Source organism: Schistocerca piceifrons, chromosome X (genome assembly GCF_021461385.2).
Source record: "Schistocerca piceifrons isolate TAMUIC-IGC-003096 chromosome X, iqSchPice1.1, whole genome shotgun sequence".
NCBI classification, from domain to species: Eukaryota; Metazoa; Arthropoda; class Insecta; order Orthoptera; family Acrididae; genus Schistocerca; species Schistocerca piceifrons.
Window position 1 is genome coordinate 109,261,222 of NC_060149.1, and position 24,825 is coordinate 109,286,046.

Below are 24,825 nucleotides of genomic sequence, written 5' to 3' on the forward strand. Positions count from 1 at the left end.
ATGTGAGACTCCTTTTAGTAGCCTCTTACAACAGGCAGGAATACCATGGGCCTACTGTAACCCCCGGACCCACAGGGGGTTATTTATTAGTGCCTGTGGCCACATTGTGATGAGTCGAGACCCTGACGTCATTCCCAGTCAGTTAAAGGTTCATTATACATGGATCAGCCACATTAATCTGACCACTGCCTATCTTCGATGTCAACATGCAAAAGCTACTCACAGACATCAGGTGGAGCGCTAGCAGTTGAGGGTACATAAAGTGTGTTGCGGGCTTAGGGGGGGGGGGGGGGGGGGGGGAGATGGAAAACACTGAAGTCATCATTGTAATGTGAAAACAAAGCAATTTATCTGAAGACCAAAAGGGCATGACCATTTGTTTTTGTGCCAAGAGTGGAAGCATTTCCAAAATGGCTTAAAATCATAAACTGTTAACAGGCTGCTACGGTTAACGCATACCATGCACGGCAAAATGGCACTATCCCAAACAAGCACTGAGGCAACTGTGGGGCACCTTGGGCCATAAATGACAAGGGTGAACACAACTATGGAGACATGTACAGGCGAATGGATGTACAAATACTGAGCAACTGACCGACCAGATGAACCAAGGGGGCTACAAACTCTGCCTCCTCATCGACTGTTCAGCAAGTGTAGTTGCATATGGGCTTCCACAGTAGGCACCTAGTTCACGCACCCATGCCGACTGCTGTTCATTGGCAGTGAAGGTTTGAATTTGTGTGATAATACTGCAACTGAACATCCACTCAGTGGCAGCAGTGGCCTTTTTAGATGAATCACATTTTATGTGCGTGTGGTATGAATCGCCTGAAAGCAAACTACCTGTAACAATCGTTGGAAGGGTTCAGGCCAGAAAAGGGGCATTATGGTCTAGGAAATATTTTTGTGCATTCCTTGGATGATCTCACTGTTCTGGAAGGCCCAGTGGATCAACACAAGTAAGCAACTATCCTTGGGGACCATGTACATCCTACATGCAGTTCGTTTGTCTCGGCACGATGGCATCTAGTAGCAGAGCAATGAAACATGTCACACAGCTCACATTTGAACTGCTATTGCTTCCAGTAGGTATGGGAGAATCTCCACTCACTGATGACATCTGGGTGAACCAAGATATAATCTGCTCCAGATGTTCTCACAGTGCCAGTACATTTCAGACAGAAGGCATATGAACTTCAGTGGGGTTGGAAAATGGTCATCAATGATATGCATCCCTTGGATAGCAACAAAGATAGCAAAAGAGAACATTAGTTGTTGCAGTTCTTGCAAGTGACAGTACAGTCCATTGCAGTTCCACTGAATTATGTTAAGGGTGGGTTTGTTGGTTGGCTGGATGGTTTAATGAACAAAGGGACCAAACTATGTGGTCATCAGCCCCTTCTACCTGAAACAGACAAAACTGCACACCAAAGAAAGGCCTAGTGTGCAAAACCCAAGGAAAGAAAACCCCAATATCTACCTAAGGTCAACAATACCTAGAGAAAGGAAGAAGGAAAAAGAAAAGGGGGGGGGGGGTGGAGGGAAGAAAGGCGGGTAAGGTAAAGGTATCAAGTCCTGGGAGCAGCCAGAGGCCATCAAAGATAGAAAATGTGATGGGGGCTGTGCCTCCACCACTCACCAGAGGCACCCCACCCAACAACACCCAGAAAAGACTAGTGACATGGACAGGACAAGAGAAGCACAGGAAAACGGAGGAACGAAACAGCTGGTAGGGTGGGGACTGAGGCAGACCACCAAGCCCAGACAGCCCCTGCCCGTTTGCAGCAGAGGTGTCAACAGGGTGCCCTGCCAACCCCTCCATGGGCTAACAATGCCGGGGGGGGGGGGGGGGGGGGGGGCTCACTTAAGAAAGAATGGTACAAAACCCCTTCATGAATAAACCATAAAACCACGTCAGCTGGTGAGGCATCATCCACAAACACCAGGGGTAGCGAGTCAGAAAGATTAAGAGTCCATCGCAGGGTCAAATGAGCACCACAATGACAATGGGGATAGATCCTCGCAACAACAGAGATGATGACCATGTGTCAGCCAAGTATGGCTGATGCAGAGCTGGCAAAGAACAATGGAGCCCTTGCAATAGGCCCACATGGAGAACCTCCACAAATTCATGGTCTCTTTTATTGCTCATAGTCTGATCGGCAAAGTCTGAATATGACATTCCGTATTTGAAACCTGTAGAACTTGATGGCATAATACCAATCAGAGGTCCCATTCCAGAATATCAATCTCAAGAAGGAGCTTGCCAGTAGCCAATTTGGCCAGCCTGTCAGCAAGTTCATTCCCTGAGGTCCCAACTTGACCCAGGCTTCAGACAAAGATCGATTGAGAAAGGGAATTCTGGGTAGTCAGGAGCAAGGGACAGTGCAGTTAACACTGGTTAAGAGCTTGTAAACCACTCAAATGGTGACTACTGCTAAGGATGGACTCACCTGTGCAGGAACGGATATGCTAAAGACCTTGAGAGATGGCTAACAACTCTGCAGTGTTTTCACTGCAGTCATACAGGATGGAGCGAAGTTCATGAATGTAAGCAAAACTAGCACAACTGGCAACCACTGAGCCATCAGTCTGGACTACTTCTGAACCCCTAAACACACTGAGAATGGAGAAAAATTGGTGGTGAAGGGCCTCAAGATGAGACGAGTCATTCGAACCTTGTGATACATCATGACAGAACTGTGGACTGGGGATGCACCACAGAGATGTATGTGAGTGGACCCAGAGAAAAGGTGCTTGAGGGGAAAGCTGGAGTTCAGGAAAAAAAGGACTGGATGTGGCTGGTGATTGTAATCCCAGACCCAGGCTGCCAGTTTGGAGGTGGATCTCTGAAAGATGAGACAGCAGTTCAGGTGCTCTGGGAGTAGCAGATGCTTAACACATATGTGATCAACTGTTGTTGGTGCAGAAACTACAACAGTGGAACCCCTGCCTCTGCTAGGAAAGTGAACACAGGGCTACTAAGAAAGGCACCATTTGCCAGTTGTACTCAACAATGGTGTATCGGGTCCGCATTCCTAACACTGAAGGTTATGCCAAGTCGTATGTGAGACTCCTGTAATCTAGATGGGACTGGACCAAAGCTTTGTAGACCCATATCAGAGTTGATCAGTACACACCTCAGTACTGCTGAGGGGAAGCGATGTCAACCTGGCATCAAAGACCAGTCCCTCCCCTCCTCCCCCTCCAAAAAAAACAAAAACCGATGATGCTCCACTGCCCCCACAGTCCACATTCAGCAACGTCCATCACAGAATAACAAAAATAAATGCAAAATCATCAGCATACAAAGAGGGGGCACCGTAGGCCCCACAACCATCACCAGACCACTAATAGCCACTAAAGACACCTTCAAAACAGAACCCTGCACAATCCAGTTCTCCTATAGATGGGAGGTGCTATGGGAAGTGCCACCCTGTATCTGAAAAGTTTGACATGAAATAAAGTTCTGGATAAAAATCTGGAGTGGACCACAGAGGCCCCACTCATGTAAGGTGGCAAGGATGTAGTGGTGTCATGTGGTATCACAAGATTTATGCACAATGAAGAAGAATGCAAGAAGGTGTTGACACTGGGCAAAAGCCATTCAGATAGCAGACTCCAGGTGGACTAAATTATTTGCAGTAGAGCACCTTTACAATTAGGTTGCAATTGGTATTTGCCTCACACCAAGTGCCACTAAATCATGCTTTCTGTGATCCACAAATGTCCTCATTGCTCATAGCTGATTTATGAAAATCAGCTCTGTAGACAGGTGGGTACCAGTTTAGCATGCCATTGATTCTGGCACAGATATGCCTGACACATCATGAGGATGGATGGAAAGTGGTAGCTCCCCAACATCAACAAAGAATATGGATATAGGGCTGTTTAAGTATTTAGACTCACTCTCTCTCTCTCTCTCTCTCTCTCTCTCTCTCTCTCTCTCTCACTCACTCACTCACTCACTCACTCACTCTCACACACCTGCAGAAAATTATAATTAGTTTCTTCAGCCCTTCCTCCATCATCTTCCCTGTTACTCGCAAGCGAGGAGCTGCTGTGGCAGGATTGGAGGAAGAAGAAGTAACTGCAAAATTATTCATAAATAAAAGGCATTGCACCAGACTCACTGCTGCTGACATCACACTATTTGTGTAAATGGTAAAGATGGTAATATTTATAACACTTTCTTCACTTTCCTGATCAAATCATTACAGAACTTCAACTAGGTATTTAGAAAAAATGTAGTCACAATGAGGGTCAAATAAATACAGAAAGGTGACCACAAAAGCCTCATCTATGAAGGTCTCCTACAATGCTGAATTTACAAATGGTGCATCAAGTACTTTCTAAATCAAAAACATTTTCCCATTAATTGCTGTATATGTAGGAAAAGTCTGTTGAATAGCTGCCCCGAGCAATTTATATTTCTACAAAAGGTCTGTGGACTATCTGATCCCAGTAGTTTGTAATTATCAAGAGCTGATCATTATTTCCTAGACACTTACATTGCAGCTATGGAGCTATGTGATCTCAAGTAACCAGACCAAGTGAAGGCTTATTATCCCCACTCCAAGGTCTATCAATTATTTAGTTAATAGAGTAAGTTTTATGCTTCCTTGGTTTGAGGGGGTGCCAAAATTGCCTCCATCCACAAGACGGGAAGCTGTCTTATGTGTCATACTGAGTTTATTAGTACGAAAGCTCACCACACAAAATGTAGTTTACAACAGCACACTGGTCTCTCGAGATGGTACGGAACTGGTGCCATGTGGTCATGTGATGCTCCACCACTTACATCAGTCGAGAGAGAGAGAGAGAGAGAGAGAGAGAGAGAGAGAGAGAGAGTGTGGACGCACATGCGCGTCAAGTGTGAGGGGAGTGGGGCGAGGGCGGAAGGGGGCACACCGCACGCTAATCAGTTGTATGGAATCAGTACATCAAGATGGGTCACTCATGGAGAAGTGACACCACCACACTGCACAAGTGATTACACTCAATTTCTTAGTGTATGAACACAAACTGTCCAACATGTCTACAAGGAATGGTTTATCACTCACAACCACGTAACATGACATGAGAACTGTGGTCATAAAAAGATCCTAACAGACGAGGACCAGAGACTAGTCTCATGCTTGTGAATGACAATTTCAAACCAGATATGAAACACTGCTGTCAGTAAACTTATATTCACCTCATATTCCAAGCTAACATTATATAAGAACTGCATTCAATGGTCAGGTGGAGTCAGGTAGCTCACAAATGGCCATTGCTCACAGTGTCATTTAAAATTGCCAGTCTTCAGTGGACCAAACAACACAGAAACTGGATAGTTGCTGACTAGAGGCACATATTATTCAACAAATCTAAATTTTGCCTCTTAAAATGATGCAAGATGTCTAGTGCACCGACAGTGCAACGAGTCGTTTGACCGACACTGAGTGGACGGCATAGTTCTGGCCACAGATGGGTCTCTGATATTATTGTATCATGACTTGGATGTTTACTTCAATATTCTTGGTGGACAACTGTTGCCCTTTATTCTACACACTCACAATGAGTATGCTGTGGACACTCCCATCTTCCAATGAGCAGAGAGGCAAAATTCAGCTCCATCATTGAAAAGGGGCATTTTTGGACCTCACTATTTATGGACCTAAGGTTTTACCCATCCCTTTCATGGTGCCAGAATAAGACTGGGAGTTGGCCAGTAGAGGTTATCTCCACTGAAAAATGCTGTACTATTATCTGAGCAATGTCTTCAGCTGTTGTCTAGAAACATCCCTGCCTCAGCACAGGTACTGCATTTACTATAAAGCCTTCTGAAGGATTACCATAGAGCTAGTACACTGGTTGCTTTATTTCAGGAACACTTGCTATGACATTTTCTTACTCTACACGACTGTTACTAGGGCTATTGCCTTTGTCTAGAGCTGCACACCTAGCCCAGATTGAATAGTGGTACTTGATGATGGAAATGTGATCACATCCAGGTTTGTACTCTATCTTGGCAGCTAACAGACAATTGGCTGTTTAATGTTTAAGCTCAGTCCACTGATTACACACCCTGGCCACTTCATTTTGGGGACTGTTCTGTCTGGTAGAGATGTCCAGAGTGGAAAGTTGCCACTGCAATGAGAGTCATCATTAAGTCCCAACTGAATACAATCTGAGAGGGCTGCAGAATGGAACTAAGAGTCCACGACTGAAAATGACCCTGCGGCAGTGCTGAAATGACAAAGTGTTGCAGGTATATAGGTCAAGAGACACAATGAGGCTGTCAATAAGTTGCCCCATGCAGAAATTTTGATATGAGCCCCAGAGCACATTGCAAAATTATGAGAAGTTTGTGCACAGCACAAGAGGCAGTGGTGAGGGTTTTTAACAGCTCGCAGCAGTTAGCTGACTGGGCAAGAAATGTAAAGAATGCAGGTGGATGATTGCTGGATCTACATTTTCTCCAAGGCTGAAGCATGCATGCTTCACTAAAGGGTGGAGATTAAACAATAGTCATTAAGGTGGTCAAAATGAAAGACAAATATTCCATTTGAATATTCCATTTTCAACAAAGTTATATTATAGACCCTACAAACACGATACAGGAAAACCAGGTGCACCAGGAAGTACACAGCAATGAAATGAGCTCATTGCTACTTCAGGCAAGATGTTAGGTTTAATATTAAGAATGCTGAAATTGTTTTAAGTATGACAGATTATAAAATTAATAACTACTGAACTATTGGAGAAATCTGATTGTATGATGTACCACACAAAAGTTGACAACATCAGCAAGTACCATATCAAACTACTTTCCAAATCATGCACATGTATAAAGAATAAGAGAGAGGTTTATAAAATGTTTACAAGCAAATGCACCAATACTATAAATCCTCCATAGTTACAAATAATATTAATGCAGTGCGAGTTCCCCAGATTTCTAATTAATATTACTAGAGGACGAGTACCCACAGTTTACTATCTGATGTAGCAATGCTTTGTGAACATTGTCAACAACTCATTTAATACTGTATTTTTACACTCCTGGAAATGGAAAAAAGAACACATTGACACCGGTGTGTCAGACCCACCATACTTGCTCCGGACCCTGCGAGAGGGCTGTACAAGCAATGATCGCACGCACGGCACAGCGGACACACCAGGAACCACGGTGTTGGCCGTCGAATGGCGCTAGCTGCGCAGCATTTGTGCACCACCGCCGTCAGTGTCAGCCAGTTTGCCATGGCATACGGAGCTCCATCGCAGTCTTTAACACTGGTAGCATGCCGCGACAGCGTGGACGTGAACCGTATGTGCAGTTGACGGACTTTGAGCGAGGGCGTATAGTGGGCATGCGGGAGGCCGGGTGGACGTACCGCCGAATTGCTCAACACGTGGGGCATGAGGTCTCCACAGTACATCGATGTTGTCGCCAGTGGTCGGCGGAAGGTGCACGTGCCCGTGGACCTGCGACCGGACCGCAGCGACGCACGGATGCACGTCAAGACCGTAGGATCCTACGCAGTGCCGTAGGGGACCGCACCGCCACTTCCCAGCAAATTAGGGACACTGTTGCTCCTGGGGTATCGGCGAGGACCATTCGCAACCGTCTCCATGAAGCTGGGCTACGGTCCCGCACACCGTTAGGCCGTCTTCCGCTCACGCCCCAACATCGTGCAGCCCGCCTCCAGTGGTGTCGCGACAGGCGTGAATGAAGGGACGAATGGAGACGTGTCGTCTTCAGCGATGAGAGTCGCTTCTGCCTTGGTGCCAATGATGGTCGTATGCGTGTTTGGCGCTGTGCAGGTGAGCGCCACAATCAGGACTGCATACGACCGAGGCACACAGGGCCAACACCCGGCATCATGGTGTGGGGAGCGATCTCCTACACTGGCCGTACACCACTGGTGATCGTCGAGGGGACACTGAATAGTGCACGGTACATCCAAACCGTTATCGAACCCATCGTTCTACCATTCCTAGACCGGCAAGGGAACTTGCTGTTCCATCAGGACAATGCACGTCCGCATGTATCCCGTGCCACCCAACGTGCTCTAGAAGGTGGAAGTCAACAACCCTGGCCAGCAAGATCCCCGGATCTGTCCCCCATTGAGCATGTTTGGGACTGGATGAAGCGTCGTCTCACGCGGTCTGCACGTCCAGCACAAACGCTGGTCCAACTGAGGCGCCAGGTGGAAATGGCATGGCAAGCCGTTCCACAGGACTACATCCAGCATCTCTACGATCGTCTCCATGGGAGAATAGCAGCCTGCATTGCTGCGAAAGGTGGATATACACTGTACTAGTACCGACATTGTGCATGCTCTGTTGCCTGTGTCTATGTGCCTGTGGTTCTGTCAGTGTGATCATGTGATGTATCTGACCCCAGGAATGTGTCAAAGTTTCCCTTTCCTGGGACAATGAATTCACGGTGTTCTTATTTCAGTTTCCAGGAGTGTATTTTAATAAGAGACAGAAAAATGACCACAATAATTTTCTGTATTCTACCACCTAACAGGAACAATCTAGTATCTTACATGTACAATTAATTATTAATTTGAGTGGTGGTCATTATTTGTCTAGTTTTTATTCAATAGCATGTGACGTCACAAACGGTATTTAAGAGCAGGTGATATGGCATGGGCACATGAGGACTCTTTTTGTTGGTCTGGGTTCTTCTGTCAGTGTCTTTGTACATTGGTTGGTTGTTAGAGGTGACTGTGTGTTGCTGTGCAACCAAAACGCTGCACGAGTTAAGAACTCTGACTTATCATGACCTTTGGGATAATTTTGTGAGCATGAGTTGCAGACGTAACTTTTCACTGAACTTAAATTATATGAATGTGTCTTCGGCAATAGAGTTAGCACAACTGTATTAATTTTAAGTTCTTATACAAATCACCAGATAGCTGTGAACTGTAATTATTTGCTGCAGCTGAAACTTATATTTGTATATGATGGACTTGTTGCACGTTTTTCACAGTGGTTATTCAGTATAACAAACTTTATTTTGCAGTTGATAGCAGGAAGCTGCACATTTAGACTTTGAATGTTTGCTGTCGATTTCCTTGAATTACTTTTGTTGTGGTCTTCAGTCCAGAGACTGGTTTGATGCAGCTCTCCATGCTACTCTATCATGTGCAAGCTGCTTCATCTCCCAGTACCTACTGCAACCTACATCCTTCTGAATCTGCTTAGTGTATTCATCTCTTGGTCTCCCTCTATGATTTTTACCCTCCACGCTGCCCTCCAATACTAAATTGGTGATCCCTTGATGCCTCAAAACATGTCCTACCAACCGATCCCTTCTTCGAGTCAAGTTGTGCCACAAACTCCTCTTCTCCCCAATTCTATTCAATACCTCCTCATTAGTTATGTGATCTACCCATATAATCTTCAGCATTCTTCTGTAGCACCACATTTCGAAAGCTTCTATTCTCTTCTTGTCCAAACTATTTATCGTCCATGTTTCACTTCCATACATGGCTACACTCCATACATATACTTTCAGAAATGACTTCCTTACACTTAAGTCTATACTCATTGTTAACAAATTTCTCTTCTTCAGAAACACTCAGCTTGCCATTGCTAGTCTACATTTTATATCCTCTTTACTTCGACCATCATCATCAGTTATTTTGCTTCCCAAATATCAAAACTCATTTACTACTTTAAGCGTCTCATTTCTAATCTAATACCCTCAGCATCACCCAATTTAATTCGACTACATTCCATTATCCTCGTTTTGCTTTTGTTGATGTTCATCTTATATCCTCCTCTCAAGACACTGTCCATTCCGTTCAGCTGCTCTTCCAGGTCCTTTGCTGTCTCTGACAGAATTACCGTGACATCAGCGAACCTCAAAGTTTTTATTTCTCCTCCATGGATTTTAATTCCTACTCCAAATTTTTCTTTTGTTTCCTTTACTGCTTGCTCAATATACAGATTGAACAACATCGGGGAGAGGCTACAACCCTGTCTCACTCCTTTCCCAACCACTGCTTCCCTTTCATGCCCCTCGACTCTTATAACTGCCATCTGGTTTCTGTACAAATTGTAAATAGACTTTCGCTCCCTGTATTTTACCCCTCCCACCTTCAGAATTTGAAAGAGAGTATTCCAGTCAACATTGTCAAAAGCTTTCTCTAAGTCTACAAATGCTAGAAACATAGGATTGCCTTTCCTTAATCTATCGTCTAAGATAAGTCGTAGGGTCAGTACTGCCTCACGTGTTCCAATATTTTTACGGAATCCAAACTGATCTTCCCCAAGGTCGGCTTCTATCAGTTTTTCCATTCATCTGTAATGAATTCGTGTTAGTATTTTGCAGCCGTGACTTATTAAACTGATAGTTTGGTAATTTTCACATCTGTCAACACCTGCTTTCTTTGGGATTGAAATTATTATATTCTTCTTGAAGTCTGAGGGTATTTCGCCTGTGTCGTACATCTTGCTCACCAGATGGTAGAGTTTTGTCAGGACGGGCTCTCCCAAGGCTACCAGTAGTTCTAATGGAATGTTGTCTACTCCCGGGACCTTGTTTCGGCTTAGGTCTTTCAGTGCTCTGTCAAACTCTTCACGCTGTATCATATCTCCCATTTCATCTTCATCTACATCCTCTTCCATTTCCATAATATTGTCCTCAAGTACATCACTCTTGTACAGATCCTCTATATACTCCTTCCACCTTTCTGCTTTTTCTTCTTTACTTAGAACTGGGTTTCCATCTGAGTTCTTGATATTATGCAAGTGGTTCTCTTTTCTCCAAAGGTGTCTTTAATTTTCCTGTAGGCAGTATCGATCTTACGCCTAGTGATATATGCCTTTACATCCTTACATTTGTCCTCCAGGCATCCCTGCTTAGCCATTTTGCACTTCCTGTCGATCTCATTTTTGAGACGTTTGTATTCCTTTTTGCCTGCTTCATTTACTGCATTTTTGTATTTTCTCCTTTCATCAATTAAATTCAATATATCTTCTGTTACCCAAGGATTTCTACTAGCCCTCATATTTTTAACTACTTGAGCCTCTGCTGCCTTCACTATTTCATCCCTCAAAGCTACCCATTCTTCTTCTACTGTATTTCTTTCCCCCCATTCTTGTAAATCGTTCTCTAATGCTCTCCCTGAAACACTCTACAACCTCTGGTTCTGTCAGTTTATCCAGATCCCATCTCCTTAAATTCCCACCTTTTTGCAGTTTCTTCAGTTTTAATCTACAGTTCATAACCAATAGATTGTGGTCAGAGTCCACATCTGCCCCTGGAAATGTCTTACAATTTAAAAGCTGGTTCCTAAATCTCTGTCTTACCATTATATAAATCTATCTGAAACCTTTTAGTATCTCCAGGCCTCTTCCATGTGTACAACCTTCTTTTATGATTCTTGAACCAAGTGTTAGCTATGATTAAGTTATGCTCTGTGCAAAATTCTACCAGGCAGCTTCCTCTCATTTGTTACCCCCAATCCATATTCACCTACTATGTTTCCTTCTCTTCCTTTTCCTACTACCGAATTCCAGTCACCCATGACTATTAAATTTTCGTCTCCCTTCACTATCTGAATAATTTCTTTTATCTCATCATACATTTCATCAATCTCTTCGTCATCTACAGAGCTAGTTGGCATATAAACTTGTACTACTGTGGTAGGCGTGGGCTTTGTATCTATCTTGGCCACAATAGTGTGTTCATTATGCTGTTTGTAGTAGCTTACCCGCACTCCTATTTTTTATTCATTATTATACCTACTCCTGCACTACCCCTATTTGATTTTGCATTTGTGACCCTGAATTCATCTGACCAGAAGTCTTGTTCCTCCTGCCACCAAACTTCACTAATTCCCACTATATCTAACGTTAACATATCCACTTCCCTTTTTAAATTTTCTAACCTACCTGCCCGATTAAGGGCTCTGAAATTCCACACTCCGACCTGTAAAACACCAGTTTTCTTTCTCTTAATAAGAACGTCATCCTGAGTAGTCCCCGCCCGGAGATCCGAATTGGGGACTATTTTACCTCCGGAATATTTTACCCAAGAGGACGCCATCATCATTTAACCATACAGTAAAGCTGCATGCCCTCGGGAAAAATCACGGCTGTAGTTTCCCCTTGCTTTCAGCCATTCGCAGTACCAGCACAGAAAGACCATTTTGGTTAGTGTTACAAGGCCAGATCAGTCAATCATCCAGACTGCTGCCCCTGCAACTACTGAAAAGGCTGCTGCCCCTCTTCAGGAACCACATGTTTGTCTGGCCTCTCAACAGATACCACTCCATTGTGGTTGCACCTACAGTTTGGCTTTCTGTATTGCTGAGGCACGCAAGCCTCCCCACCAACATCAAGGTCCATGGTTCATGGCAGAAGCTTTAATTACTGTGCAGTTATATTAACTTTGCTCACACTTGTTTCTGTGTTTGGTGTTCTGCTCACACTACGTACATTAATTATTGGTTAATTATTTTTTCATTTGAACCCATAATACATGTGGGGTCACCATTCAAACACGTGCACATTATTCAATAAATATTAACTTGGTTTAAAATATAGAACTCTGGCTTCATCAACAATATTAATACTATGGGATTTATCCAATCATTTCACATACTTTTATATTACAATGAAGAGCCAAAGAAACTGCTACACCTGTGTAATATCATGTAGGGCCCCTGCCAGTATGCAGGAGTGCCACAACATGACATGGTATGGACTTTACTAATGTCTGAGGTAGAAATGGAGGGTATTGACACCATGAATCCTGCAGGGCTGTCCATAAATCTGGAAGAGTACAAGAGGGTGGAGATCTCTTCTGAACAACACGTTGCAAGGCAGCCCAGATATGCTCAATAATTTTCAAGTCTTGGGAAAAAATGAGACAAGCGTGTGGCACTGTTGGCCGGGAGCCCCAACCAAGGAAGTTTGGCCGCAGAGTGCAAGTCTTATTTCAGTCGACACCACACTGGGTCACTTGCATGCTGGTGATGAGGATGAAATGATGACAAGGACAACACAACACCCAGTCTAAAAGTGGAGAAAATCTCCAACCTGGCCAGTAGACGAAGCCGGGCCCGCTGAATGGGAGGCAGCAAAGCAGGAGGACATGTTTGGGGAGTGGCAGTGTTTAAACTCAGAGGAGATTTCCTGGAGCCACTCTGTAGCAATTCTGGATGTGGGGTGTAGCATTGTCCAGCTGGAATTTCCCAAGTCAGTCAGAATGCACAATGGACATGAGTGGATGCAGGCAAACAGACAGAATGCTTATGTACGTGTCACCTGTCAGAGTCTTTTCTAGACATATTAGGAGTCCCATATCACTCCAACAGCACATGCCCCACACCACTACAGGGTCTCCACCAGCTTGGACAGTCCCCTGCTGATATGCATGGTCCATGGATTCATGAGGTTGTCTCCATACCCATACACATCCATCGGCTCAATAAAATTTGAAATGAGACTCATCCAACATGGCAACATGTTTCCAGTCATCAAGAGACCAACGGCGATGTTGACGGGTCCAGGCAAGGCCTAAAGGTTTGTCTCATGCATTCATCAAGGGTACACAAGTGGGCCTTCGGCTCCAAAAGCCCGTATCAATGATGTTTTGTTGAATGGTTTGCACACTGGTTTGTTGATGGCTCAGCACTGGAATCTGCAGCAATCTTCAGAAGGGTTTCATTGCTGTCACACTGAATGTTCTCTTCAGTCGTCACTGGTCCCATTCTTGTAGGATCTTTTTCTGGCCGCAGGAATGTCAGAGATTCGATGTTTTACTAGATTCCTGATATTCATGGTACACTTGTGAAATGGTCATAAGGGAAAATCCCTACTCCATCACTACATCGGAGATGTTGGGTCATGCGGCTTGTGCGCTGACTATACCACCACATTCAAACTAACTTCAATCTTGATAACCTACCATAGTAGCAGCAGTAACTGATCTAACAACTGCGCCAGACACTTGTTGTATTATATAGGTGTCGCCAACTGCAGAGCCGTATTCTGCTGTTTCTCTGTATTTGAATCTGCTTGCCTATACCAGTTTCTTTGGCACTTCAGTGAATTTGCTAATTTGCATACTTACTAAAAATGGGGTGAGGATTAATTCTGTATTAAGTGTATAGGCTTTACAGTGATGGTACACAACTGACACCACCAGCAAATTAGGTTGTGCGTCATTCAAACTGATAGCAGCCTAAAAATCCACCAGTGCACTTATAGCACAGTGTGTTCTTAACTGTCCAAAGACATGAAATGTTTGGTGAAATTTTATTATGGGTTTCATATGAGCCCTGTACTGCACAGCCTCTTGTGGTGGTGTTATCCTATACAATGTGTAAGTTGTACCAGTGACTTCTCTGAAGTCTGTAACCTGGGGGACAGCAGTGCATTGGTAAGAGTCTTTGGTAAATACAGCCATCACATATTTGCCTTGTTATCAGTCAGGACACCCTTGTAGCAGAGGGTTTAACCCCATAGACAGGATTGTCAGTAAGTTTAAAGCAGGTTTCCTGCAAAACCAAAAAAGGGTGGGGGATTTCTATGCCAGGATCTTCAGTTCCTCCATGTGTGTCCTAAAATTGATGTTCCATTGTAAAAAGGGAGTCAGCTTCTTTTTGTGTTTACCTTTACTCATATTGTTAGACTGGAGGTAAGGGGTTTATGGTTCCATGAGGAAAAGATCACCTGCCATTATGTTGTGACAAAAAGTTATTATCAGTTCCATCAGCCACAAACAGTGTGGTGTGGACTGGCTATTTTGGGCCCCATAATATTTTCTGTCAGTTCCTTTTTTTATTAGGAATGATATGGCAGGGAAGAGGATGAAGGCAGTCACCCCGATGAGCATCCATACCACAAGTAACACATTTGGCTGCGTTTCAACAGGACATTTGAGAGTGGTTGTAAAGATGACACTGGTAGCAGCCCATCAGGTTTGGAATGTACTGTCGGACCACAACGACTTCATAGCCTGCTTCGATCTCTGATGGAAGCATGTAAACAATAATGTTGCATCAACCTTTTTTCATTACCCAATGGCCTGCAGTGACGCCCTGACCAGAGAGGTAAGTTTGGATTTCTCCCTCAGTCAGACTACCGAACGGTGTAGTGCAAATGGCCTCGACAAAAACGGGATAGCCATGGAGCAGCAAAGCTCCGAGAGCAGTTGTTGGGCTTGAGAATCACAATTTGTCTCCAGAAACAAGTAGCCATTACGTACACGAGAGAAGGATATCAAGAGGCAGGCAAATCTGTAACACATTTTATGGTATTATCCTTACCTCTTGTATAATGACAACCAAAATGATGCGGATCTCACAATACTGGCACAGTGCTTACAGATTCTTGCAAATCTTTCCACATCTTCTGGATCAATGTAACTTGAGATTTGAAACCAAAAATCTAGAGGATATGGGCAACTACAATTCATGTCAATTACATGATCTTGATCTTGTTCTTGCTCTTGTTCTTGATCTTGCTCTTGTTCTTGATCTTGTTCTTGATCTTGCTCTTGTTCTTGATCTTGCTCTTGTTCTTGATCTTGCTCTTGTTCTTGATCTTGTTTCTGTTCAGGTTCAGCAGGCTGTTGACAACTCTGGAAAAAGAAAAAAAAAACACACACATCACAAAGATTTGGACAAAGGAAGAAACACAACACTCACTCCCTCTGACAACAACCTGACACACACACACACACACACACACACACACACACACACACACACACACACACACTCAACAATAAATGATAACATGAAATTGAAGACTGTGCCTATGTGGTTGAAGGAGTGACCGAGGAAGGGGAGAGGTACTCCAGCAAATAGTCTATAACTAGCTGCACTGCTGAATTTGCGAACATTTTTCAAAGATAGTGTTATGATAACTGATGGGAACCTTCAACAGTAAACAACTCTGTAAATGGAAATCAAACAACATTCTGTACAATAATAATAATAATAATAATAATAATAACAATAATAATAGGGCTGTCCTGTAAAGCAGTGCCCAATTAAGTATATACAAATTTAAGCTAAGGTTTTGCTAATTTGAAAGTTCCATCAGCAGAAAAGAGAATATAACAACTTACATTTCCACATCAGCAAACTGTTCATCCCTCTCACATTAAATTCTCAACTTTCCTGTTGCATTTTACAGAGTATGGACATGAGACATTGCTGGTGATGAACCTTCTATCACACTGTAATAATAAGCTTTGTCAAACCCACAATCTTTGGAGATAAGTAGGCCATGTGCTGACTCTAGGATGAACCCTAACATTTCTTTAGCTCCATACCTTACCATAACTAACAGATACACATGACAGCTGTCCAGAAAGTAAGGACAACACTTTAAAATTAATGTAGAATTATTTTTCCACAATGAGCAGCACTGTGGTTTCTTCTATGGCTTGCATAATGTGCCACATTTCCCCAGACCTGAACTGTTATACTTTAAAAGGGATCTCAAAATGGATATAACAGTTGCAAATTCTGTTAAGTGCAAACTTGACACTATTTTTGGTACATGAAGAGGAAACTGCTGCCAAAATTCATTGGCAGCATATTTCTATTTATGGTTAAATATTTGTACATAAACAAAATTACAGGAAAAGTGATGTCACGTACCTCAAGTGGGAAGATATGATGATGATGATGATGATGATAATAATAATACAAACAAGCAGTAAACAATAGATATGATCACTGACAAAGGAAGGAGAATAGATTACTGTTTAATTGCCCATTGAAGATGAGGTCATAGATGTTCAGCACATGGTCATATGGGACAAGTATGAGGAAGGAAACTGACTGCATCCTCTTCAAAGGATGCAGCAAAGCATTCACCTTAATTGATTTAGGGTAACAATGGAAAATATAAATCTGGATGGGAGGAGGAGACTTGAAACCCACTCCTCCTGAATACAAATCCTGTGTTATAACCACTGTACCACTACTGTTGGTACTGCAAATCAAAAAACTTCAAATGATTGATGTGAGCTGTGAGAGAAATTAATTTCTTTGGAGAGGAAAAAAATCCCTCAGTACTGTCAAAAACTCATGTTCAAGAAATGGTTAAACATAGACTGAACTATCTTCAATTATGCACACACAAAATGCCAAAATAGCTAACAAAAAATTACATATGAAATTGAATGGATGTAGCAGAGGCACTACTTTGCACGTCATTACATGCAAGAAGGCAATTTTGTCATTTTCATTGTGACAGGTGACTTAATCTTAGTAGCTCACGATGCAGCTGATAATTAGCTACAACAAACAGAATAGTGCCACATATTCACCAGCAAAGAAATTAATCAAAATTCCAGCAACATGTCAAAGAACCATTGAAAATTTTTGTGGAACAGAAATTACTTTTTGTATTAAAAACTCACTATTTTGTTGAGTATGATATATAATGAAATTCTTTATGGCTGTAAAAAATAGACAAAGATAACTGTTGTAATGGGAAATTTGTCAATTCTGTGGCAGTGCCGACCTACAACTTGTGCAACACAGTGACCATTGCTGTATTCTGGAGGGGAAGTATTGCCTTATACATCATACAGCCCAGTCCTCCTTCCTTAAAGTTGAAAGAATACGTGAATGGGAGCTTTTTTGCACACAATTGAAGAGGTGGTGAAAAAGTGGTTTTGAGATGATATAAGAAGGGTGAGAAAGCAGGAATAACACTACTACAACATTGGAAAGCTCTTATTAAAGCTCACACAATATTAACACAATATGCACTACGTGGAAACTAGCTAAAGATACGTGCTCACCATACATTAAATTAACACAAAAATAAAGAACCCCAGAAATATTTTTTGTGAGTTTTATCTTTACTTTCTCTATAACCATTCATATTAAATTGCAAAAGCACTCTTACAACCATCCACAGAACAAAGTTACGTCCACAGGTTAGTGGATAATAATTCTATAGAATCTCCAATCTAATTTTACCAAGAAAATTATACAAGACTTGCATTGTTTTCTAAGTTTATTAGTGAGTGAAAATATGAGACTACCCTACTATCTAACTATTTAATATGTGCAGCCACTGATGTTCAAAGGCTAGCATAAAGTGTGGGCAGTGAAGTGAAAGGAATGTAATGCTTGTCACACCAATAATATGTACTGTGATGGTTAGTGTTGCAGAAGAGATTACAGTTACAAACATTCTGAAATGTATATTAGTTAAATTGAAACTAATCACAGAAAAAAAACAAGCAGTATATATTAATAATCTCATTTTATATTCCTTGTTAGTCCAGTAAGTGGATTGCCTCCATTCTTCCTGAATTGTTTTCAGTTTCTTTCTACCTGTAATTTGTGTGTAAATTGCAGCATTTATAGAGGAACTCTCCCCTCCATCTTTTCACATGGTCATATCATCACATTTTTGCTCCTGATGTCTCGGGCATATCTCCAACTCCGTTTCAAGTTATGACACTTTCTTTCACCCCCTCTCTTCTAGTAAACAAAAACAAAAAAGATTAAATTATTTTTTAAAAAGAAAATAATATTTCAAAAGTAAGACTTCCAGTTTATATGTTAAAATCTAACTAGTTCACGACAGATGATAACATAATATATTTTGAAGTGAAATACTTTCTCAACAACTAATAATGATGCCGTACAGGGTGAGCCTGAACTTCAGCGACAAAATTTCAGAGGTTATTCAAGGGCACTTTCTGAGTATTTTGACACAAGACACCCTTAGGCTCTGGTGGTTCATTAGAGAGTAATTGCATTTTGTTCAATTTCTTACCCTCTTTCACCTTTGCATTTTTATTACACTGAAAATATCTCTACTACAATGCAGATGTCAATAGTATGTGCTGTATGTCTTACTGGGATTGAACTTGTTAGACTCACACATGGTACTTCTTGCTGTAAATAGCAAGGCCCACTTTATTCTTTCCTCCAAGCTTGCATTCAGTACTGCCGAGTTCTGTCTCAGATTTGTTGACAGTGTTAGTTTTGTATTAACTCTGAAACACAGCAGTACATAGAGGTTTAGTAATGAAGAGTTGGCTGATACGACCTTGTGTAATGATTCGTTGAATGTGGTAGAAGAGCAGCGTGACAATGCTGTGCTGAACTATTGGTGCAGCAATGCCAACCACATAACAGAACTTTTGCATCTCCACATAGGTGCATTACTCTGTTTTGGGTTGTACATTGTCATGATGCCATATTACAGGCTTTTTCACTGTTATAAGGGAATTTTCACAGAAACAAAGGTAATTTTGGTAACATACTGAATAAATTACAATTACATTATGACTCTGCAATGAGCTACTAGAGACTCCAGGTCCTTAATACCAAAATAACCAGAAAATATCCTTGAGTAAACACAGAAATTTTGTCCTCAAAGGTTGAATTCACCCTGTAGACAACAACTGTTGTAATAACGGACAACATATTGTCATGAGAAATTCCGCAACTGTTCAATTTTTTTTAAATATCCATTATAACAGTGTCAGCTGCAAACAGTCACATTTGATATCTACTTTCAATAATATGGAATGACCATCTTCAAATCTAATTAATCCCAAGTTGTGAAAAGTCGGAAGTTTTTTAAAAAGAACATTGTCAGAGCTGTAGAAGATAGCGCAATAATGCACTTGTGGCAGCATTCTGTGGTATCTAGCATTTTACTTAGAGCGGGAAAATGCTAGATGCTGTCGAATGTTGCCACAAATGTACTGTTATGCTGTTACCTTTATTTTACAGATTTGACTATGTTCTTTTCTTAAAGAATTTTGATTTTTCATGACTCATGATTACTCAGATCTAAAGATGATCACTGCTTGTGACAAACTAGCTATAAAGTGTGATTATTCGGAACTGAGACTGTTATAATGAGTATTTTAAATAACTGTTGTGGTGGGGTTGATGCATTCTTTGATTCAGCGCAAGTGACTAATGTATTTGAATTGACTAGAGACAACAACCACCACCTCCCATTTCCCTTGGCCCCAATCAGTGCCACCACCCTCTCCCATCCCATGTACCAATACACATGTAGTATTAATGAAATGTATTACCATACTGTACCTGTATGGTCTGGGCAAAGAAAACTCAGAATAGTATGACACCTGAATGACAGATGTTATATTTCATGAAATTTGTTTAGATTATTACCATCACGGTCCTGCAGTCTTCAGATGATGAATCACACCCAGACTGTTGTTCTCTACACTATTTTTGGCAAATACCTCAGTATTGGGATTAGACCTGTAGACAAATGTATAATGTAAGTTATCATTGAAACATAATTGGAACTAAATCAATGGCAATGCTATAACAAGAAAGAGAGAGAGAGAGAGAGAGAGAGAGAGAGAGAGAGAGAGAGAGAGAGAGATTTTTTTTTTGGGGGGGGGGGGGGGTGGAGGAGGGGAGGAGGAGTGAAAGGAATACTAAAAAATCCAACTATGTCACTGAGACAATAATTAAATTCAAGTCTATTAGAAAGAAATTGCTGAGCATTCCATTTTGGGTGTGTATGTATATAAGAGGAATGGTGGAAGGGGGAGGAATGATTGACCAAATTAAACATGGCAGATGACTAATAATAAAACAACTTGTTTTTAATGTGGCTTTACGGCAAGGGACTTCCCCTTAGCTTTTTTAAAATACTAAATAACAGTTAAATATACTTTTGTTAATTAAATGCTTGCAGTACTCAAATGGCTGACATGGAAAGTAAAAATAAATAACCCTCCACCCTAAATCTGCAGGAGAACTGTGCTAACCATAGACTGCGTGGCTGGTTGTAACATAATTGCATTGCTTGCAGTGGAGGATAAATGTGGTGACTGGAAGTCTGGCCTCACCCATTTGTCCCAGGAATGAACAAGTGGCTGCTCCTTCAGCAGGGTCCGGACAGGCACATGCAGGGAAAAGTGTACTAGTTGTCAGGAGCTCACATGTTAGGCACTCTGATCAGGGTCCTTTGATTTGGAGCTGAGTGCAGGATCTCAACCAGAGGCACTGTCAATTTTTTGACAGTCTTGGCTGCAGATGATTTCTGGACCTGCATTATAAGGCAGAGAATTGTAGAATTCTCCTTCACATATCAGGGGTGCACTACAAAAATGAAGCAGCTATTCAGGAAGCAGAGTACTTATGGAGTGCACATGCAAGGCTAGGCGATAGTTTGAGGTCCCCCCAATGAACACAAACTAGTCAATACACAGAGAGTGAAATAAGATCAGGTATAAAGTGAAGACACTTCCAACATCAAAGTTTTAACTTTCTATTTAGACAATAAATTAACATAATTTCGCTCCAATACGATGGACTTAGAAGAGCTGTGGGCAAAGTTTATACTGACTTCAAATTGTGCTCTGCTGAAGTAGGTGCCAAGTAAGTGAATTAAGGAGGGAAAATATCATGGTGGTTTAATAACAAAATTCAAAAAATTTTAAGGAAACAGATTGATGCAGTATTGATTGAAAAAAGAACATGGAAATGTCAACAGGCAAAAGTTGGTAGAAATTTGTGTGTTAATAGAAAGATCGATGCATGAAACATACACAACTTCCACCACCATATGTTCGTGAAAAATCCTGTGGAAACTTGAAAAAATTCTGGTCCTATGTAAAATCATTAAGTGTAAGGCTTCTATCCTGTCACTTGCCGATCAGCTCCTTAGAACTCCTGAGGAGATATACAACGAGTTTCTCCAACAGGAGGCTGAGTCAGAGGATGGCAACAATATTGATGCAGAAAACTGTTCAGAAACAGAGGATAATGTATTACCTAATACTGATGACGAGGATGATGTATTTCATTGTGCAGCAGGAGCAGTCAAGTTTGATAATTCTCCAGCAGATGTAGATGATGAGAGAAATTTTGAGCTAGGTAAAGACTTAGAGACAATATGGACCAACAAACCCATCCATTCAAAATTTTCTAGGACACCAGCATCAAAAAACTCATCTCCCTGGTCCACGTGGGGAAGCAAGGGGGGGGGTCACTAGTGAATAGGAAACATTTTTATTATTTATAGATTCTAAAATTATAGAAAAAATTGTTTTGTACACAAATCTTTAAATCGAGAAATCTAGGCAAACGTACAATATGGTCCAGTGATGGGCCTTCTCTTCACGAGTGGTGTCCTAAAAAATTCTATGCTCAGTGTAGATGAGATGTTCACAGCAACCTATGGACCTCCGGTATTCCATTGCACTATGTGCAAGAAAAGGTTTGCATTTCTTCTAGAAAACCTCCGCATCGATGATAAAACCACCAGAGAGGCCACAAAAATCAATGGCAAATTTGTGGCTTTCAGAGAAGTGTGGGACATGTTTAAATCTAACAGTGAAAAAAACTTATAGTCCATCTGAATATGTCACAGTAGATGAGAGTCTACTAAGTTTTCGGGGTGCCTGTCCATTCAAAATGTATATCCCATTGAAACCCAACAAATATGGGTTGAAAATAATGTCACTATGCAATCTACATCTACATTTATACTCCACAAGCCACCCAACGGTGTGTGGCGGAGGGCACGGTTTATGTGCCACTGTCATTACCTCCGTTTTCTGTTCCAGTCGCGTATGGTTCGCGGGAAGAACGACTATCTGAAAGCCTCCGTGCGGGCTCGAATCTCTCTAATTTTACATTTGTGATCTCCTCCAGAGGTATAAGTAGGGGGAAGCAATATATTCGATACCTCATCCAGAAACGCACCCTCTCGAAACCTGGCGAGCAAGCTACACCGCGGTGCAGAGCGCCTCTCTTGCAGAGTCTGCCACTTGAGTTTGCTAAACATCTCCGTAATGCTATCACGGTTACCAAATAACCCTTTGACAAAAACGTGTCGCTCTTCTTTGGATCTTCTCTATCTCTTCCGTCAACCCGATCTAGTATGGATCCCACACTGATGAGCAATACTCAAGTATGCGATGCAAAGACATTCTATTTTTTGCGTGGCATTCCATACACTGGCAAGGACAACAGAATAAAGAGGAGACCTGGAGATTTGTCTTTACCTGCCCAGTATGTTTTGCAACTGACGGAATCTATCAGGGGTTCTAAAAGAAACATTACAGCGGACAATTGGTTCTCCTCACTGGAGGTGACTGACGCCCTCCCCCAAAAGAAACTCACATTTGTAGGTAGACTGAGGAGGAACAAACCACAAATACCACCATCAATGCAGCTTTCCGCTCCAGTAGGCTCTTCAACACTTACGTATCAGGACGAAAAACTTTGGTGTCATTTACGCCAAAGAAAAATAAAAAAAGTTTTACTGATATCGTCTATGCACTTCTCTGGAGAGAGAATCTAACTAAAGGAGGGGTCAGTGTATTAGATATGCTTTGCCACAGCAGGACCACAAAAAGAAAAATCAAGAAGATAGCCCATGCGGTACTTTTATGTTATTTTAGACATCACTGGTATAAATAGTTTTATCATTTACAAAAGCAATAGCAAAATGGACAGCTTTTCAAATGACGCGAGAATATCATTTCTCAAAAATCTTGCGCTCTCTTTGACAAAAACTCTTATGGAAAAGAGGATGAATAACACACATCTTCCCCGTGAGCTTCGTTCGTCTATTGGAAAACTTTTAGAAGAAGAACCAATCGAATTACACAAGCCTACCCAAGCACAGCCACTAAAGAAAAGAAGATGTGATTTTTGTGACAGATCAAAAGATAGGAAGGGGAATGCTTTTTGTAGTAAGTGTAATCGTTCTATATGTGGGGAGCATAAAATTATTATATGCCCTGGCTGTAAAGAAACTGAGATGTGATAAATTGTGCCAAATATGTATTTTCAAGGCTGTATGTGATCATTTCCAGGATAACATTATACATTTATTGTTTGTTCCTACTACATTATCTGTACAAAGACATTTATTATTGAGAACTTTATATTTCGAAACTGCTGACACTATAATTATTTTCTACAATTAGTAAGAGATGTTTCTCATTTAGTTCCTATCTTTAGGAATTCTAAAGCACTCAAGTTCCTAGTTGATGACTGAATCTATTGATTTTTACTATGTTTTCAATAATTTTATAGAGAATATTTCTATTAAGGTATTTTTTTGTAATCAAGTTCCTATTTCTTTCCAAAGTACTTTATATTCTTACTTATTGACTATAAACAAATATTATATGCAGTTAATTGATAATAAAACTTTTTCCCATTATTAATTTTTTATTTTACCTCGAAAAATCGATATTTGGAGGGTGGGGTCTGATCCAACCCCACCTTTCCGTTTATGTCAGGAAACTTCACCTTACCGTTAGAGGGTTAATGACTGCACAGCACAAAGCTTTATGCCTCGCCTAGATCCGTCGACACTGACATTGGACTGTTGATGACTGGAAACATGCTGCCTGGTAGGATGAGTCTCGTTTCAAATTGTATCACGGGGATGGACGTGTATGGGTACCGAGAGAACCTCATGAATCCATAGACCCTGCATGTCCGTAGGGGACTGTTCAACCTCTGTAATGGCGTGGGGCGTGTGCAGTTGGAATGATATGGGACCCCTGATACATCTAGTGACAGGTGACACATATGTAAGCATCCTGTTTTATCACTTGCACCCATTCATGTCCATTGCGCATTCCGACGGACTTGGCAATTCCAGCAGGACAATGTGATACTCCACATGTCCAGAATTGCTACGGAGTGGCTCCAGGAACACTTTCCTGAGTTTAAACACTGCCGCTGACCACCAAACTCCCCAGGCATGAACATTATGGAGCACATCTTGGATGCCTTGCAACGTGCTGTTCAGGAAAAGATCTCCACCCCTTGTACTCTTATGGGTTTATGGACAGCCCTGCAGGATTCATAG

General features: G+C 41.7%; 1 protein-coding gene across 3 annotated transcripts in view; it reads right to left on the reverse strand.

Annotated features, from left to right (window-relative positions):
• The window catches only part of LOC124721503 (putative transmembrane protein 183BP), a 108,943-nt gene that overhangs the window by 52,760 nt on the left and 31,358 nt on the right, over positions 1 to 24,825 (reverse strand). For 2 of the 3 annotated variants that reach the window (XM_047246519.1, XM_047246517.1), the window contains exons 2-4: positions 20,145 to 20,237; positions 18,318 to 18,467; positions 15,279 to 15,592 (exon numbers count right to left, since the gene is read on the reverse strand). In XM_047246519.1, coding sequence (XP_047102475.1) covers positions 15,279 to 15,592; positions 18,318 to 18,344 — 341 coding nt within the window. In that variant the 5' untranslated portion in view covers positions 18,345 to 18,467; positions 20,145 to 20,237. The remainder of the gene's footprint in view (positions 1 to 15,278; positions 15,593 to 18,317; positions 18,468 to 20,144; positions 20,238 to 24,825) is intronic. The other variant, XM_047246518.1, reaches the window with a different exon arrangement.